At 38.5% G+C, this 19,840-nt stretch overlaps 1 protein-coding gene across 10 annotated transcripts in view; it reads right to left on the reverse strand.

Annotated features, from left to right (window-relative positions):
• Positions 1 to 3,007: 3,007 nt before the first annotated feature.
• The window catches only part of PSD3 (pleckstrin and Sec7 domain containing 3), a 744,476-nt gene continuing 727,643 nt past the window's right edge, over positions 3,008 to 19,840 (reverse strand). For all 10 annotated transcript variants that reach the window (XM_034647652.1, XM_034647649.1, XM_034647651.1 and 7 more), the window contains one exon: positions 3,008 to 12,040. In XM_034647652.1, the coding sequence (XP_034503543.1) occupies positions 11,825 to 12,040 (216 nt within the window). In that variant the 3' untranslated portion in view covers positions 3,008 to 11,824. The remainder of the gene's footprint in view (positions 12,041 to 19,840) is intronic.

Below are 19,840 nucleotides of genomic sequence, written 5' to 3' on the forward strand. Positions count from 1 at the left end.
TATAAAAGAAGGGGCAGATTGTCCTTAAAGCAAGGGTAGGCAACTGAATTGACAGAGGAAGCCACTTTAGAAGGGCTAGCCCAAGGCGTGTACTTCAGGCAGGGTCAATGCAGTGGGTCAGTAGGAAGGCTCCTTACACAGATAAGAGAGTGCTGGGGCTTCCCATTCACTTCTACGTATAAGCAAGCCCTCTGGCCAGCTCAGTAGCACCATTCAGGTCACATTTCATAATATAGTGGTCAAAGCCTAATCTTCATTCTTTATGAGGACAGCTAACAGATGCAAGGGACAATGGACAGCACTGCATCAAGTACAATAATGGCAGGAAAAAGCCAGTTGCCCTTTGTGAGTACAAAAGTCTTCTGTAGCCGTGTGAGTTAACTCTAAAACAATGGTTCTCAAACTTTGTTGGCATCAGCAACATCTGGAAGGCTTGATAAAGCACCGATGGCTGGGCCTCATCCCCAGAGTTTCTGACTCAGTAGGTCCAAGGTAGGATGGAGAATTTTTATTTCTAACAAATTCTCAGGAGAGGCTACCTGTGCTGCTTCAGGACCAAATTTTGAGAACTGTTCTAAAGCAGTGCTTTTCAAGGTTTAATGTGCCCCTCGGGATATAATTTAAATGCAGAATCCTTCTAACTCACCAGGTCTGGGAAGGGGTTTAAGATTCTACTTTTCCCAGAAGGTCCAAGGAGATGCTACTAAGTTGTCAAGCTCCAAGGAAGTAGCTCTCAAGCCTGGGTGCATGACAGATTCACCCAGGGAGCTTAGAAAATTTCTACATTCCAGATCAATTCATTCAGAATTTTGTGGGTGGCATCCAGGCATGTGGAGCTAAAAGAACTATTTTTACTGCCAGCTCCTCCCAGATGACACACGTACATTCCTAACTCCTGTGATGGAGTCATTGCTTCTCAAAACTGAGGCTGACAAGAAAGGTAGTGTGAGCTCTGACTTCTGTAGATCAAGATAGAGCTGTTGAGGTATTCAAATGCTGAAGATCTGAAGAGATGGAACTTGACGCAGGCTTTTTCTCATCTGTAAAATGGGGCAAATAATACTGCTATATATAGAATTTCATAAAGATTGAATGAGATGATCCATCCAAGTAGCCAGCACAGTGCCAGGCACCTAAGTGCTCAACAGATATTTTAAATAATGATATCATCTATCATTGTCACTACAACCCAACTACTCACCTGAGCTTTCTCTTATTTCTCAATATTGCAACCTTCCACATGTGTGCCAGACCATATCTGACAAAAGGATTTGTCTGTTGTGCCAGCCTTGTGTGGAAAGCTCTCCCTTCTATTAAGTTCTTGCAGGTTCCAATAATCAATCCTAGTTAAACCCCTTAGATTGCTATAGCACAGTTCTCATTTCCCTTCCATGTAAGACTCATTTAGACTTTTTAAAACCAGTATCCCTTAGTTCTCTCATGGGTTAACCATTCCCAGTTCATATATTTCCCACATTTCTCGTTACATTGTTCATGTTTTTTGCCATCCTGATAATTTTGCATACTCTGGTTTGTTTACATCTCAAGTCACAAGACAATTTATCTGGGTGTAGTCTCTTTAGTGTAGAGCAGTGTGACTCACCTTCTTGTCTTAGAAGTCATACTTACATCACACACAGTCTGCCTGAGACGGTACCAGTGTTTTTGGTGGCTACATCACTCTGTTCATGTTAACTGAGCTCACCGTGGATTACAGCTGGAGGCTTGCTTTCCTATGTGCTTGCTATACTATGCAACACAAGGTCCTAGCTTGACCTTGTAAAACTTTTAATAACCCAAGTGTAAAATATTACACTCTTACACTTCAACACTTCACATTGTTAATTTGTCCCATTTCCCTGCCTGGTGAGATTTTTTTTTTTTTCCAAATTTTGATCCTGTCCTTTAGTAAAATCATTCTCTCCCATCTTTATGACATATAAATTTTTAATAAACACATTTTTTGTCGTTTTAGTCACGTTATTAGTTGAAATGTTGGACAGATGGAGCCAAAAGGCAATCTTTGCAACCGGACACTGGACATGCTCTTCCAGGTTGATAGGTATCCTTTAATTAGCACCATTCAAGTGATTACACACCCACCAATTGTATAATGTTGATATTTCACCATTTTGGCCAGATATATTTAAGACCACTTAAATTTTTTGTTAGGGCTCAGGTATTTTGTCTCCTGCATTTTCCTAATCTACTTAATCTTACAAAATAGGAAATATATGTCATCTGAAATGGTTTGTTTTTGAGAAACCATGCTGGCTTATAATAATTGTTGCATCCTTATTGTTCACTCTGTAACTATGCCTAGAATTAATACCAAGCTCACTAGACTACAGCAACCAGAGCTTACACTCTTTTCTAATATTAGAAAAATATAAACCTGTCTCCAATATTTCCTATGGCTTATAATTTTTCAGTAAAAATTGGGTGATTCAGCAGTCTCTTGGTAAATCTCACAGAATTATAGACTAGAATTAATGTAGAGGTGAGACATTATTTACAGTTGATAGCTTTTTCATTACATCTTAATTTGCCCTGGGTTTTAGTTTCTTCTCATGAGTGTTTCATCTTTTAATATTAATTTGTGCAACAAACAGAATACGACAAGACATATAAAACTCCTAGCTCTGGTGGAAAGACAACTGGGCAACGAGGATTCATGTTTGTTTCTTTTTAAAATTGGGATATAATTGACATTATAACATTATATTAGTGTCAGGTGTAAATATGATTCAATATTTATGTAAGAGGATTCATGTTTGAGAGTCACACAGGGAATTTTAGTGGAAGCCAAGGGGGTGCCGAAGGGCCTATCTCCCCCTTTTCCCCACTCCAATCTATTTATTTCTTTGAGATTTACATGAAACAGCAGTTTTCATCTCTGCCAGGCAGCAGCTTCATTCATTTATCAGCTATCTTGCCTCAAAAAGCCCAAATTCCCAAACATAAAACATTTTCTCAAATATTCAGAAGTTAGGTGATTAGGGTGGAATTTTATTTTTTCATTTTCCAAATTAACAGATTTTTTTTTTAACATTTAGTTATGAGAACACATATGTATACACTAGGCACCATAAAGCAGTGATCAGCTTTTGCATTTTAGGGCAATAATTAACTTTTCAGTCCCTTTACCTTGATAAAAAGTGTTAGGAGTATGGGAATGTAAATTAAGTTTTGAGATTACTTCAAAACTTTTGTTCTTTCGCGGCTCAAAGTCTCCTGATGAAGACAGTAGGCCTCCTAAGTTTCATAAACATCTTTGTGCAAACACAAGTTTTTACAGAAGTTAACGGAAGTGAGTAAGAGCTAACGATTTGACCTTCGAACACCTTAATCAATTACCCTGGCCAAATCTCTCACTGTGGGGCTTGAGGGTATCTTTTTAATGCAAGGGAATGTATTGTGTTGTTTTGATTTTTAAAGGTGTTATACAGTTGCATAAATAAGCAAATAAAAATATTCCCCTAAATGATTGAAATTTGTTAATTTATTTCTTTCTAAAGTTTGTACATTTACATATATCATATACATATTTTAAATCCTTCACTATTTTGCATGATTTCTATTACATAAAAACCACTTAAATCCAATAGATTTTGCTGTTGTAAAACAACAAATTATCCCCAACTTATAAAAACACAGGAACAGTTATATTCATAAACATTTACACAATAGAGAAAAGTACTATATATATGTCACAGCTTCTATACATATCAGGTGACTTGTCTACATGGTTTAGGTTTACTTCAACAACAGTGAAATGGGTAATATTTATATACAACTATTTTAATAAAAAATAAAGCAATTGTAAAATGTAAACTTAATTTTCAAAATATTCTCTAAACACTTTAACAATATCCACATAAATTACTGTTCCATTAAAAAGATGACCACCATAAATGCCATAATTTTCTAGGAGATGGCATTCCTTCAATCTGGTGGGTGATAATGAGGAACAGGTTTCCAGTACGTAATTCAGTCCCACTAGCTGACCCAAGTCTGCTAATGCTGACAGTTTGGCCACTGAAAAGGAGGAGGCTGCTACTTTGTCACTAATTACTTTCACAATTTGCAGGGAGATATGGCACCAGGACTGCAATGAAACTGCAATGATTGGTGGAGAAAACTCTGAAGGTAAAGGAATGTTCCACACTGCCAATTAGTTTGAGTCACAGTAAATAGAACCCAGTTACTAGGCTGGAGAAGTTAGAAGCTTGTTCTGTACTGAAGGATACATACTACCACCCTTCTACCCATGCTACAGTAATCAGGGCTGACAGTATCGGTTCTCCACTCACATAAATCTCTGTTCTAGAAATGGGCTCCTAAAACCTGAGGTACAAGAGAATGCAGGGAGGCGTTTAGGCCTTTACCCAACAGCTCTCATCTGAACTGAGCAGAAATGCGAAGCAATAAGCTTAGTGTTTCTTGACCCTTCCCACAGAATTGAAACATTAACCATTTCCCGAAATCTGGGTGCAAAGGCAAAGATATCATCTGTCCCTGGTTAGAGCTCAATGTGCCAGCTTGTTTCTTGCAAAGGCAAAATATACGGTCTTGGCTTCAGTCAGATAATTTTTAAAATAGCTTTGTCGTGTGTCACCCCCAGTGGCTCAGTAACTCTGAGTTGATATCTTTCCTCAGCAGGGTCAACCTGTTAGAACGGCTGGATTCCTAAAGCCGGGGAAGTAGCACTGAAATCCAGGAGGTACTTGCTGCTCAGGAGAAGCCCTAGTGGAGTGTGAGGCCAGAAGAGAAGCTCCTCTCTGCAGAGAGGATACGTTAGCACCCTCTGTAGCGCCCTAGTACTCAGGGGTCAGAGCAAGGAGCCTCAGACCTACAGTACTGTCTTTAACTGAGCTTGCTGAGTAGGACTCTCCTGGGAGCGGCTGAAGTCTTATCTATGCAAGCTCACGGGGAAATGGTAAGTGAAACCCCAAATTTCTCTCCACTAACCAACATTTTCAGGAATTGAACTGAGGTGCTTTTCATAACACTATTAACCCTGCAAAGGGAAATATATTTTAGCTAGGTTTCTTTTCATCTCCATCTTCACTGTCATTGCTTAACTGTTCAGCATACTTCAGTCTGACCTTTCTCACCAGTACAGCTCCAAAGGGAGTGTGTACAACTCATATCAAGGCTTCTATGGTAAGTGCTTTCTTGTTTCTTCTCCATTTACGTTCCTTTCTCAAAGGAATGATCTCCAGGGCAAGCAGAAATGCCACCCTGAAAATAGTGAACATCAGCCTTCTGGAATGTCCCCATGCTCCTGCTGGGTGTTGGAGACCTGCTGCTTGTGAATTATAAGAAAGCCTTCAATTTGGTGGATGTGATAGGTACACCCTCGCATATTTGTTAAAAATCCAATGCTTCTCTGAGTCAGACACTAGAGCTCAAACTCCCCCCTAGCCCTTAGAAAACATTCCTGTGATGCAGTTTCCACTCCCTTCATTCATCACCTCTTCTATACTCTGGCCCTTTGTGTTTTAAGTTTGTATAACTTAAAACATTCACTACGTGTACACGTGTGCAAGTGTATGTACACATGTGAGAGGCCAAGATGTGTAAGACTTTGCCCTTACACACCTACGGGGACAGTAAACTGGTTCTGAATCTCTTAGGAGCAGAGGACTGACCACATGTACGTCCACCTTAAATGGAAGGCAACCAGCTCACACACTTCCCCTGGCAAGCCCCCTGACTTCAGTTTGGTCTAATTAGTCTCATTCTTATAGCTTAAAAAAGTACCCTAATGGTATTAAAAATCAATGTGCATATATACTCTCTATACAGTGGATATTATTATCCACGCCAAATGGTTACTTGGCTTTATAACCTACATGGCTTTATATTAAAAGTCCAAACATTTCAAATGATTAAGGCCCAAAATGAAACTTTATTTTTTCTACTCCTTTTGTATATACTATCTGAATCAAATGGATGCTTTTGCAAATCACTATAATTTTTAGAAAGAAACATACTCTTGCAGAACAAAGACCCTGCTGATCAGTCACAGGGCCAGTTCACTGCACGTCTAGAACAGATTAGGAAATATGATATATTTGCAAAAATAGTTTGAGACTGTAGAATTAATTAAAAAAACTCCAACGTAACTACCAACACACTACTGCAGACTGGAGCCGAAGATTAGTCTCCCACCCCACAACTCCAATTCTCTGAATCAGATACAAAGAATAGGAGACAGTATGTTTAAAAATATTCTGCACTCGACCACTCACTCAAACATACTCAGTTGCTGTTTTAAATACACCAAACATGCTGGTTAATATACATTTAATCTCTAATTATCTATTTACATACTGTAAGATAAGCAGTAAGCTCAAACAACTAAGGCCAGTGGCTCTTCTTTGGGGAGAGGCAGGAAGAGACCTAAGTATAAAAATATTAAAGTTTTAACCTGGTCCATAGCCTGCCCTAAAATTCTTTTACTTGTGACACTAGATGCTAATTTGTACAACTGCAAACCTAGAATATAGTACCTGACCTTGGGAAGCCCTGATACACTTTAACGTTGTAACATTTCTTTAAAGTAGAGAGGGTAAGGTGGTGCCGGAAGACTGGTTTGATCTACTGTGAAATAGACACAGGCACAAAAATGATATGGTGGGCACTTATTTAATTCTTCTGAAAGCTCTATTTTTCTGAACTAATTACAACAATAAAGAATGTGTGCTTTAAAGCATCACATTTTGTAATAAGCCCAAAATCGTCTGTTTGAGTTTATGGTTAAGTGCTCAGAATACTGAAGCTGTTAAGACTGCATAGGATGCCTGTTTTTTTTTTTTTTCTTTCTGAATATATCAAATTATAATGAGCTATCCCTTTAAGTATTGTACACAGTACACTGAAATAGTTTCACAAAGTTAGTTCAGAGTCATTTTTGCCCTGGTGATTCAAAGATCAAAGATGGAATTTTCTAACATAAAATCTTATTAAAAATCTAATCAAAATATCATTTTAATTTAAGTTTAATAAAACAGTACCACTATATATACTCTCAATAGCTGTATTATATAATCAATCCTATGAGGTTTTTACTTGCTTTTCATATCACACTGTTATTAAAGATAAAAATAAATTTGATATACATATACCATATACTGATAACAGTCTACACATTGATACATATACATACATACATACAACTATAAATAGCCACAATACAACATTGGCAGGTGACAGAAAGCATTTTCTTTGATGCCTGACATACTATCTATATGAATATTCTCCAAAAGCCTGCAATACTACAGATACACACATAAATTACAAAGAATGAGCCAGGGAGATTTAAGGAAATTGTATATACAATTATTTAACTTGCAATATGTTCTTGCTGTTGGATTCAAGTCAACAAACTATCATGCAGATTCAAGTATTTACTGACATTCTCTCTATGAAGATATTCTCTTTGCATGCAATGGGTGTTATTATCCTAAGCTGAATGCTGCCCACTTGGGTTTTGGATACTGTAGGTACAAAAGGAGAATGGCAATGGCTTTGGACTTTAGTCCCCCTTTTAACGGTGAGACATTGAAAAGGAATCTGAGAGGAGAAGCAATGACAAAGCACCTCCCTATCACTTGTTGGGATTATTTTGTGGTGAACTACTGACCTGTCAAGTCCTCTAGGTAACTTGATAGTATAGGATGTCAAAAGGCTGATGGAAGTAACTGTTGACCCGAGGCATACTGGTGGCCTGGCCTGGCCGAAGAGACAGCTAGAAACCTTTGGAGCAAAGTAGACCCAGAGACTCACCTGCCTACAAAAATGACTGATCTTTTTTTGTCAGAGTAACTTAGATGCTAAGGAAAGCAGATGCTATTTAAACCCAAAGTCACACTATTATTCATGAACTAAACTGTACTTTTAACAAGTCCTACGATGCTACTTTGGTTCTTTGTTTAACAGTGTTAACATTACAATTGGAAAAAACTGTCATTTGAAAAGTGAAGAGATTGTTGGCTGCTGAAATTAAGGAAGGTAGCTATCAATGTGCGGAAAACTTGACCAGGTCCCTAAGAGTGAAGGTACACAAATTTGGCCTACAAGGCCCCAGAACTCCCTGTGAATTCAGGCTTAAAAAAGCCTAACTGGGGGCGCCTGGGTGGCACAGCGGTGAAGCGTCTGCCTTCGGCTCAGGGCGTGATCCCGGCGTTATGGGATCGAGCCCCACATCAGGCTCCTCCGCTATGAGCCTGCTTCTTCCTCTCCCACTCCCCCTGCTTGTGTTCCCTCTCTCACTGGCTGTCTCTATCTCTGTCGAATAAATAAAAAAAAAATAAAATCTTAAAAAAAAAAAAAAGCTCATACCCAATCAGGCCCTGCCTTACCTGAGCACAGCTTTTCAAGCTCTTTTACATCAGAAGGAGTAGCAGGTCAGGGCCAGCAGAGAACTGTCCTTCGCTGCTGGTTATATAAATTCTTCTGCAGCCTCAGGAGCTCTGTGGTTTGGCCACAGGGTGAAATACAAACTCAAGAGATGACCTCTAGCTTGGCCCTGGAAAGCCAGCCACTTTTGCTCTTCTAAATTAATCCCCTCATATTACTCCTGACTAGACACAGTCCTCATTTTCTGAATTAGGATAACAGAGAAGTCTAGAGGGTCTTGCACAATTGCTTTCTACCTTTTTTTACCTAAGATCAATAGCAACTATAGTTCCACCAGAGGACTCCTCCTACATATTGGTTTTACTTATGATTAATTAAAATACATGGAAGTATTGCTTGGTTTAATTAGGCATTGCTAAGAGTTTTCAAAATGTTTCTTAAAAGCGCACTTCAAACAATGGCTGTAGCCTGGCAATAAAATGACGACTCTGCATGCTAGTGATTAAGTTTGATTGCTAACAATGGAATTCTGACAATTCTTGTAAAAGTCAACATGCGAGGTGGGGGAACAAACCCCCAAAACACTCAAAGATTTTATACATGGGCCACTTCTATGGTCAATTTTGCAACAAGACTGTCACCAAGGTGTTTTGATGGCTATCAAGATTTTCTGTACAAAAAATAATATTAAGTGATTTATGTAAAGGAGAATAATGATTTATCATATGGAGAGAAATCCCAAGGCTCCTGGTGCTGAGGTATGGGTGAGGAGTGGGGATGGGAAGAGGGGGAGTACCTTCAGGAGGAAAGGAGGAGGAGAGGTCCCCTCTACTGTGAACTAGGCAGCAGGCTTGGAATTGCCATGAAAGGAAATGTCTTCAATTTCTTCTGACTAGACACCACAGGAAAGAAATTACCACAAAGAAAAATGTGGTTGGCTATAGGCAAGACTCAGAATCTAGTCAAATCAAGGGCCATTTCCTCCTATTGGATAAACTCTTGGCCTAATAGGTGCATTGACAACAGATAGGGCAGAGGTATTCTCAACCATCCCCTGCAGGTGGTCAACATCATGCCAGGGCAATCTGGGATCCTGGCTCACAAAAAAACCTTTTGCAGTCGTTTTTAAAGAGAAACTATGCAAACATAGTATACGGCAGCTTCAAAGTGTCCTTCTCATCCATTTATCCATTAGCATATACAGAAGTTCCTGTAGCTAGCATTAGTGAGTCATATAATAGGAATAATGCTGCAGTGGTGCTGACGCTAACTGAGCATTTCAGAACTATTCTAAATGTCAGAAACACTGCAGCAAGGTACCATTTCATGTCTATTATATACTGTAAGTAAAATACACAGACATTCTATATACACAGACACAGTCACACTGTGGACAAACACATTCAAGCCCATCAGGGATGTTTATTTTTCTTCAGTTATTGAAGCTCAGAGATTATATAGTCTAGGTATTTCTCTCTGCTTGGCGTGAATATCTAGGCAGAAAACAAACAGGCTAATTATTCAGATTCAAGGAAGAAAGATGATTCCCTCATGGAAATCTTGGATTTGGTCGGAAGCTACAAAAATGAATCAGGTACACAGGGCCATATTGGTAACTACCTTGTTTGTTTTATGCTTTTGAAACATAAATTTAGTCATTGCCTTTATGTAAACAAGACAGAGGGTTAGAGTGAATTTTTAAAGATGTGGCAAAATACTTATCACAAAACAAGCAGCTACAACCATAGCATGGGGTTTCTCTTTTCTGGGCACTACCAAATATGGGCATTTATATAGGTAAAGGAAATAAATGTTAATAAATAAATCTTGTGATTAACTGCTGATACATCAGAGCAGTATGCCACTAGAAACCACCATGGTTTAACAGCAGGTTTTCTCTAATTCACCAGAACCATGATATTCTTGCAGAGTCCCTGATTCTTTGGTCATAGTACCTTTAACTAATAAACTGGGTAGAACTAGAGCAAATATATATGGGAGGGAAAAGAGTATTCAAAGTGATTCCATTAGTTCTGAAGTCATGGAGATTATAGCTTTCAGGATCACAAATTTTCAAGTTTCAAAATCAGAAAGTTCTAACTCATAGAGGGCTCATTTTTCACTTTTTCTTCCTCTATAAGAGAATGTGCTGTTTATCATCCTAAACTGCAAAGGGACCATCACTGGAACAAACTCATTACTGTAAGGTTAATAGAACTATTTTGAGAAGGTAGAAAATAATGATTTAAAATAAAGTACTTATTTTTAGGAGAAAGTTCAGTAATAGCAGAGTGAATTGGCTATCAAAAAGACTGAGATAAGAAGAAAGTGAGTAACCTTGCATATGCAACCAGTAGGTTCCTTAGTTTTCCAACCACAATTCATTCAAACAATTTATTACTTTCAGATTTAAAGAATCATTATTCATTGCATTGTTGAACTGCAGCTACTTTTTCCTGTCTTACTTTGTTTTGATTAAAAAAAGAACAAAAGGGGTTCCATTTTCAACATTATTTTGTTAGGAAGACCCCAATATTTTACAAACAGGAGATAACACCATGCCTGAAATAACCTAATTCCTGAATGTCAGGGTATTGACAATAGAGATGATTCTGGATTCCTAGTCTAGACCCTGGGAGTGAGGTAACAATTTCCTGCACACAAACCACACGCCTACCGCTACAGTTCCCCAAGAGTCGATTATTGCCACTACCTTTTGGGAAACAAAATGAACTTGGTGTTGGCTTTCCACAAACTTCAATGGCAAAAGATTTCACTTCCTTTCTTTGGCTGAAATGAAACCAACACTTCAAGGAAGCTAATGCACTTCTTAAAAGTTCTGTAGTCCTCTGATCTTCACACCTCCTATCCCTGCTTCCAGCAGGGTCAGAACTCAACTGTAAGCGTGAAGATGTATGCACACCTGCATCACAGTGGAACATCTTGATTCCCAGAACTAATTCTTGACTGAATTTCTGTGAGTGCTCAATTTCAGTTCTGTGACTGAGCAAGATTTCACATATAAAGGCTTATATTAACTCTGGCTAGAATTTGCTAAACTACCAAGTTTGTCCAGTTAAATGTCTCACAATGAATTAAATTTTTTAACCTTAAAAAAATGTAATAGCTGATTCAAGAATACATAAAACAACTGAGCAGAGTGCAAACAAGAAAAAAACCAAAGGAAAAGTGACACACCGTTCATTCTGAAATCATGATCCCCTCCCCTTCACGAAAAAGGTGCATTAGTCATCAAGTAGCAAAAAATCATCAAAGCAAAGAAATTAAGAGCAAAGAGACAATCAGTACAGAAACTAACAAAACTATATAATAGAAAAGGTTACTAATGCACCATTTAGTCACAGACTGTTTAAAAATATATTCACGGGTTTACCAGAAAGATCTTGAAAAACTCTATTTTGTTCCATGACCAGTACTTCCTGGTCACAGATGGATTCTAAGTAACTTTTTGCTTAATGCTTGGTGTTTCAGGTCGGTGATCTTTCCTCTCTGACACATTACGCTTGACCTTGGCTGTGACTGGGGATGAATCCGGGTTCAGCGAAGGACTTGAATGCGACTTCTTCAGTCCTGCAGCCTCACTTTCATTGTTACTCAGGAGCTCCTTGCCTCCTTCTTTTAGAATGCTGACATAAATTTCATAACGGGTTTTCTGGAGGGAAAGGCAGAGAAGAATGGTGGTCAGTACACTGTTAATAAATGCATGGAAGAATCGTGCTTCCTCAAATCCAGGCACAGGAATGGTAGAAGCTGGAGGGGCTATAACTTTGGTTGTGGGCAGTTAGATGGCTCGTATGGTATAGTCACTTGAGCTTCCCTCACAGGACCAAGGCCTTCACTTGAACCTAGCTTGGATATGGTTGTTTACTCTCTTTCCTACTCCCTGTAACTCTACAAAGACTCAACTTCAGGAATCAGTCTATGGTGAATCTACTGTCCAGTTCCCTACAAGACCACAACACTCTAGAAGCTGCTCTGGGTTTCCCACCATTGCGTTTCTGTTAGTATTACCGATTTCTCAGAGTACAATAGTATAGCTTCTCACAAAACTTCAAATTATATTCTGATGCTTTTCTCATACTACCAAATTTTTTTCATCATCAACTATTTCCTGAGTATCTGTTATGTTTTAAACAGCTCCTTGATTCTCCTATGTCTGTGTATCTTTTTCTAAAAATAACTGAAGGGAACACTGCAGAGATTTTTTTTTTCTCTAACCCTAATTGGTGATTTTTTTGTTTGTTTTTATCTGGGTCACTACAGAATATATGTATATACATCTTGCAAATTACAGATGGATCTCAGATTCTTGATTTGATAGATTCTAGCCAAATAAGCCTTTTACCATACTGCTTTGACACACGAAGCATTTATAGAAAGCCTGAAGTGTTTTACTTTTAAACAAAATGATGATAATGACATTCATGCTAACTTCAGGTCATTAATACAATAATCAGTACATTATTATTCGTGTTTTACACGAAAAGAGAGAGAGGCAGAGAGAAGTCCAAAGTCAGAGTTTGCAAAGAAGCTGGGATTTAAACTCAGGAAATTTGACTCCAGAACTCACTGTCTGAAGATGTATTTCCTCCCTGGATATGAAAATATATACATGTATATTTTAGGATAACTATTCTGACAGATGTTGTTGGTTTAGTCAATTAAAAGGCATTCCCAATCCCCCCATTCCTGTGTTCCTCCCAATACAAAGGCTCCTCCCACTGTAAAACACGAATACTTTCCCAGCCCTTCTAGCAGCTAAGATGGGTCATGTGACAATCCTGCCAATGGGATGTAGGAGAAATCTACTGGGGAGCTTCTGGGAGAGTGATTTTGCTTTCTGATAAAGGGGCCAGGCTTTAGAGGACAAACTACTGGTACAAGCCCCCTTTCACTTTTATTTCTTCCTTGATATGGATGTGATTGCTTAAACTGCACCCATGACATAGGGCAGCAAGCAGAAAGACTAAAGGACCAGATGCTAGTTGAAGAAAAATGGAAAGACAGAAAGAATGTGGGTTTCTTGATGATACGATGAGCTGAATGCAACTCCCTACTATCTATCTCCCTACTAAGATTCCCTACTATCTCTGAATATCTTGTTAGTATGAATAATAAATATTCTTAGGGTTTAAGCCACTGTTCGTCAGGCATTGTCAGATGCAGCTGAAAGCATTACTAACTGATATGCATTCCAATTTTAATAAAGTAACAAAATAACAGAATAAAATATTAAGCCTATCTCAGAAAGTTACAAAAGGGCTTAATAAGGGCATTCGCTAATAAAAAATGTCATGTCATCAATATTACACATTAGTCAATGCATTAGTCAATGCATCAATCGGGACTGAACTAGACAATATCCAAAGGGCATACTAATTCTAAAGTCCTATTCATTCTAAAAATTTATTATTTCAATCTGTCTCTAAACTGCCTTGGTGGCAAGATTAAAGTACAGGAAGAACTACTCCCAATATGAACAACCTTTAGTAAAATGATCCAAAGTCAGTTTAAAAATAGATTCAGAAAGCCAGTAGAAGGCATACTATTTCATGAAGCTAGGACATTTATGCAATGAAAGGGGTATGAAAGACCATTTTTTGAGATGACTTGAAAGGGGACAAAAGGAAGGTGATAGGGCCAATTTTCTACTAGCCTTTGAAGAAATTGATACTACTGGGAAAATTCACCTGAAAAATACCATTTCAAACACTCACTACAGCTTTAGTGGTAAAGCTATTGTCTCAAATAAATTACATCAGTGTGTCAGTCAACAATCAAAAGGAGTAACACTGAAGAGTGGAAGCACATGAGTCATCATATGAAAAGACAAAGCAAAGCAAAGAATGAAAAGGGACCAGAAAATGACGTGTTTAGTTGTTGTTAAGAGAAATAAGGAAAAGGAAATCGATGGGTGTTTATAAACTTCCAAATGGCTGTACTGTTTCTGTGTTAAAAAGGTTTACAGGGACAGAGGCTACTAAACCCAGTGATGCAGCTTTGCTTTTCAGCCTTCTCTAAAATCAAACTAAATGCATCTTCAAAATATTTTAGGACATCTTTAATCTTAGAATTATTCAGTGGGTATTGGTTTCAGCCATATTCTTCTGAGATTATAGATTCATCTAAATATGTAAATCTCTATCTTTGTGGCTTAGGGGTAAGAAAAAAGATTGTCTCTGGGTAAAGAAAAACAGCTCTGCGTGAAGCCCTGAAGAGCAATGGAAATGAATGTAACTTTAAAAAGTCTCTTCTTGAGGCACCTGGGTGGCTCAGTCGGTTAAGCGTCTGCCTTCGGCTCAAATCATGAGCCCAGGGGCCTGGGACTGAGTCCCGCATCGGGCTCCCTGCTCAGTGGAGAGCCTGCTTCTCCTTCTCCCTCTGCCATTCCCCCAGCTTCTGCTCTCTGGCTCTCCCTATCTCTCTGTCAAATAAATAAATAAAATCTAAAAAAATAAATAAATAAAAAAAAAATCTCTTCTTCAGGGAAAGAAAAATAAAATGAGATAAAAACAGAGAGGGAGGCAAACCATAAGAGACTCTTGTCTTTTTAAAGATTTATTTATTTATTTGAGAGAAAGAGAGAGAGAGAGTGTGTGTGGGGGAAGGGGCAAAGGAGAAAGAGTCCTGAAGCAGTCTCCCTGCTGAGTGTGGAGCCTGATGTGGGGCTGGATCCCAGGACTCTGAGATCGTGACCTGAGCTGAAATCAAGAGTCAGCCACTTAACTGACTGAGCCACCCAGGCACCCCAAGGGACTCTTAACTATAGGGAACAAACAGGGTTGCTGGAGGGGAGGTGGGGGAGAGTGAGGTGAGGGGCATTAAGGAGGGCACTTGATGGAATGAGCACTGGGTGTTATATGCAACTGACTCACTATATTCTACTCCTGAAACGAATAATACACTAGATGTTAACTAAATTGAATTTAAATAAAAAAAATTTAAAGTCTCTCCATTGATATCTCCTTTTACTCTCCTTTTTTCAGGGTGAGAAAATCATACTTTTTCCGAACTATGCAACCATGTGGTATCTTTGGAAAGGCTTATTTTCTTTCTTTCTTTCTTTCTTTCTTTCTTTCTTTCTTTCTTTCTTTCTTTCTTTCTTCTCTTTCTTTCTTTCTTCTTTCTTTCTTTCTTTCTTTCTCTTCTTTCTTTCTCTCTCTCTTTCTCTCTCTCTTTCTTTTTCTTTCTTAGAAGACACGATTCTTATCTCTTTTTCTAAAACCAACTATGAGATTTAAGTTTGAAGTTAAAGCTGGGGGAGATAGGAAGATGGAGCAATAGGAAGATCCTGAGCTCACCCCCTCTCAAAAACATACAAAGGGCACAAATACATGTAGTACAATTCACTCTGAGAAAGATCTAAAAACTTGCACAACTCTTTACAGCTTAAGACAGGAAGAAAAAGCCACATAGAGAAGGGCAGGAAGGGCAAAGATATGGTCAGGAACTAAACCCCTGACATAATGATGCACAAGTGGCAGGACTATTACAGGAATGGAGGTCCTCCCTGAGAATTGTGGGATTTAGCCCCTACATTGTGCACTTACCCTGGAGGTATACACTGGGAAGATGAACCCCTATAACATCTGGCTTTGAAAATCAAGTGAGTCTTAACTCTGGGAGAGCCAGAAATGGAGACTCCACTCTTAAAGGGCCTATGCACAATATCACTTGCTCTGAGACCCAGCACAGAAGCAGCAGTTTGAAAGCACTTCAGCTATACACAAAGGACATTTATTGAATAATTTTAGGGCATGTGCTGGAGGTTTAGGGATTTATAGGAACATTCTCTAGAAATGGAAGTGTGGGCAGGTGCCATTTTTCTTGCCCTCCTTCAGCCTAGCAGGCCTGATTGGCAGATGCCAGTTCTGACATTCTCCATTTACCTTGCTAGCCTCTTGCCTCATCCTGTCCAATCTTGTGCCCTGGCAGGTGCTCCTCAAAAGCAGCTCTCCACCACCCCTGCAATACCTGGCAGGTAGCATCAGCCAGGACCAGTGCCCCTCCAAAGCAACTACTGGCCCAGGGAGGGGGACCAGCCCTGCCCACCAGCACCCCCGCAATGGTCACTTGGGCCTTGAAGACAGCCACACCAGGTGCTAATCCCACCCCTAGTACACTTGTAACTGGGGGTCACACCGGGCCTCACAGCCAGCCACAACAGGGGCTATCCCCACCCACCAGCATGCCTGTAGTAGCTGCAGCTGGACCTCTCAGCCCATCCTATACACCAGTACATCTGCAGTAGTCATGATCCACATTGCAGCCCACATGGCAAGGGCTAGCTCCACCTTTGAGCACTCCTGAAGCAGTGTGGCCAGTGACAAAAGGGGAGCACATGCAGCCCACACAGGGGACACCCCTAGAGTGCCTGGTTCTGGTGATCAGGAGAATTGCTGGTATCTACAGGATACCTTCTATATAAGGCCACTACCTTCAAGATCAGGAAATGTAACTGACCTACCTAATACATAGAAACAAACACAGAGAGTTAGACAAAATAGAGGCGTATGCTCCAAATGAAAGAACAAGACAAAACCTCAGAAAAAGAACTAAATGAAATGAAGAAAAGCAATCTACCTGATAAAGATGCTCATCAGACTTGGGAGAAGAGTGGATGAACTCAGTGAGATCCTCAACTAAGAGATAGAAAATATTAAAAAGAAACAAATCAGACTGAAGAGTACAATAATGGAAATGAAAAATACACTACAGGGAATGATCAGCAGGTTAGAAGATACAGAAGAATGGATCAGAGATCTAGAAGACAAGGTAACTGAACTAATCTAAACTGGACAGCAAAAAGAAAAAATAATTTAAAATAAAATGAGGATAGGTTAAGGGATCTCTGGGACAACATCAAATGTACCAACCTTTGCATTACAGGGGCCCCAGAAGGCAAAGAGATAAAGGAGCCGAAAACTCATTTGAAGAAATAGTAGCTGAAAACTTCCCTAACCTGAGGAAGGAAACAAACATTCAAGTCCAGGAAGAGAAAAGTGCTCCAAACATGATGAACCAAAAGAGGTCCACACCAAGACATACAATAATTAGAAGGTCAAAAATTAAAGATAAAATCGATCTTAAAAGTAACAAGAGAAAAGTAACTAGTAATATACAAGGGAACACTCATATGACTCTCACCTGATTTTTAAGCAGAAACTTTCTGGGCCAGGTTGACTAGCAACACGAGCCAAGTATTATTATGTCTGGTTTAAACCATGATTCCCTTCCTGGGGCTAGGTATAACGACCTCCTCAATGAAAATCACAGTTCTGTTACCATGAAAGGGGATGCTAGGGAGGCTGCACACAGTGACTGCACAGTACCATACATCAACTTCTTTGGCCAACATTGACCATTTGAACACGATCATCATGTGTTTGTTCTCTAAACTCGTACATCAGATAGTTTAAAAGCAATTTACAAATACACTCCCTGTTGATTCTCTGCTTGCTTTACACACTAGCTTTAACTTACCTTTTTAAAATGTTTATTTTTAATTAAAGTATACCTGACATACAATATTAGTTTCAGTTGTACAACACAGCAATTTGATATTTCTATATGTTACAAAATGCTCACCATGATTTAAGTGCCATTAACACCTGTCACCAGTTATAGCCTCTTATTGACTATATTCCCTCTGTTGTACTTTACATCCCAGTGACTTATTTTATAACTTGTTTGTACCTCTTAATACCCTTCACCTATTTCACTCATCCCTGTATCCCCTACCCATCAGGCAACCACCAGTTTTTCTCTGTATTTATGATTCTTTTTCTGTTTTGTTTGTTCTTTTGCTTCTTAAATTCCACATAAAAGTGATGGTGTCTTTGACTTATTTTACTTAACATAATACCCTCTAGTTCCATCTATGTGGTCACAAATGGCAAGATCGCAATCTTTTTTATGGCTGAATGATATTCCACTGCACACGTGCAAGTGTATGTGTGTGTGTGTTCACACACTATATCTTCTTTATCCACTCATCTATCAGTGGGCACTTAGGTTGCTTCCACACCTTGGCTATCGTAAATAATGCTCCAATACACATAGAGGTGCATATACTTTCAAATTAGTGCTTTGTTTTCTTAGGAAACTCCATACTGTTTTCCACAGTGGCTGTACCAGTTTTCATTCCCATCAGCAAGCAGTACAGAAGGGTTCCCTTTTCTCTACATTCTCTCCAATACCTGTTATTTCTTGTCTTTTTGATATTAGCTATTCTGACTGATGTGAAAGTAATTTCTCATTGTGCTTTCTATTTGCATTTCCCTGATGATTAGCGATACTGAACATTTTTTCATGTGTCTGTTGGCCATGTGTATGTTTTTTTTGGAAAAATGTCTATTCAGGTCATCTGTCCATTGTTTAACTGAGTTGTTTTTTTGGTGTTAAGTTGTATGTGTCCTTCACATATTTTGGACATTAATCCCTTACTGGATATATCATTTGCAAATATCTTCTCCCATTCTTTTCATTTTGTATCATAATTACCTTTGCTGAACAAAAGCATATCAAATTACGCATAATCATAATTTCCTTTGCTGTGCAAAAGCTTTTTATTTTGGTGTAGTTATTTTTGCTTTTTTCCCCCTTGCCTGAGTAGACATAGTCAAACAAATGTTATTAAGACCGATGTCCAGATTTAATGCCTGTGTTTTCTTTTGGGAACTTTATGATTTCAGTTATTACATTTAGGTTTTTATTTTGTATAGGATGTAAGAAAGTGGTCCAGTTTCACTCTTTTGTATGTAGTTGTCCAGTTTACCAAAACCATTTATTAAAAAGACTGCCCCCATTGTATAATTTTCCCTCCTTTGTTGAAGATTAATTGATCATGCAAGTGTGGGTTTATTTATGAGCTCTTTATTCTGTTCATTGATCTATGTGTCTATTTTGTGTCAGTACCACACTGTTTTGATTACTACAGCTTTGTAGTATATTTTGAAATCTGGGATTGTGACACCTCCAAGCTTTGTTCTTTCTCTAGATTGCTTTGGCCATTTGGGGTCTTTCCTGGTACCATATAAATTTTACTATTATTTGTTCTATTCCTGTGAAAAATGTTATTGGTATTCTAATATGGAATTCATCATATCTGTAGACTGCATCGGGCAATACAGACATTTTAACAATTCTTTAACAATTAATTTTTCCAATCCATGAGCATTAAATATCTTATTTGTGTCATTCATTTTCTTTCATGAATGTCTTATAGCTTTCAGAGTAGATTTTTCCTCTCCTTCGTTAAATTTATTCTTAGGTATTTTATTTTATTTTAGTCTTTTTGATGCAATTGCAACTGGGAGCTTTTTTTTTTAAATTCTCTTTCTGCTAGTTTGTTATTAGTGTATAGACACACAATGGATTTTCCATATATTAATTTTGTATCCTGCAACTTTACTGATTTTATTAATTGGATCCAGTAGTGTTTTGGCAGAGT

The sequence above is a fragment of the Ailuropoda melanoleuca genome, chromosome 18 (genome assembly GCF_002007445.2).
Source record: "Ailuropoda melanoleuca isolate Jingjing chromosome 18, ASM200744v2, whole genome shotgun sequence".
NCBI classification, from domain to species: Eukaryota; Metazoa; Chordata; class Mammalia; order Carnivora; family Ursidae; genus Ailuropoda; species Ailuropoda melanoleuca.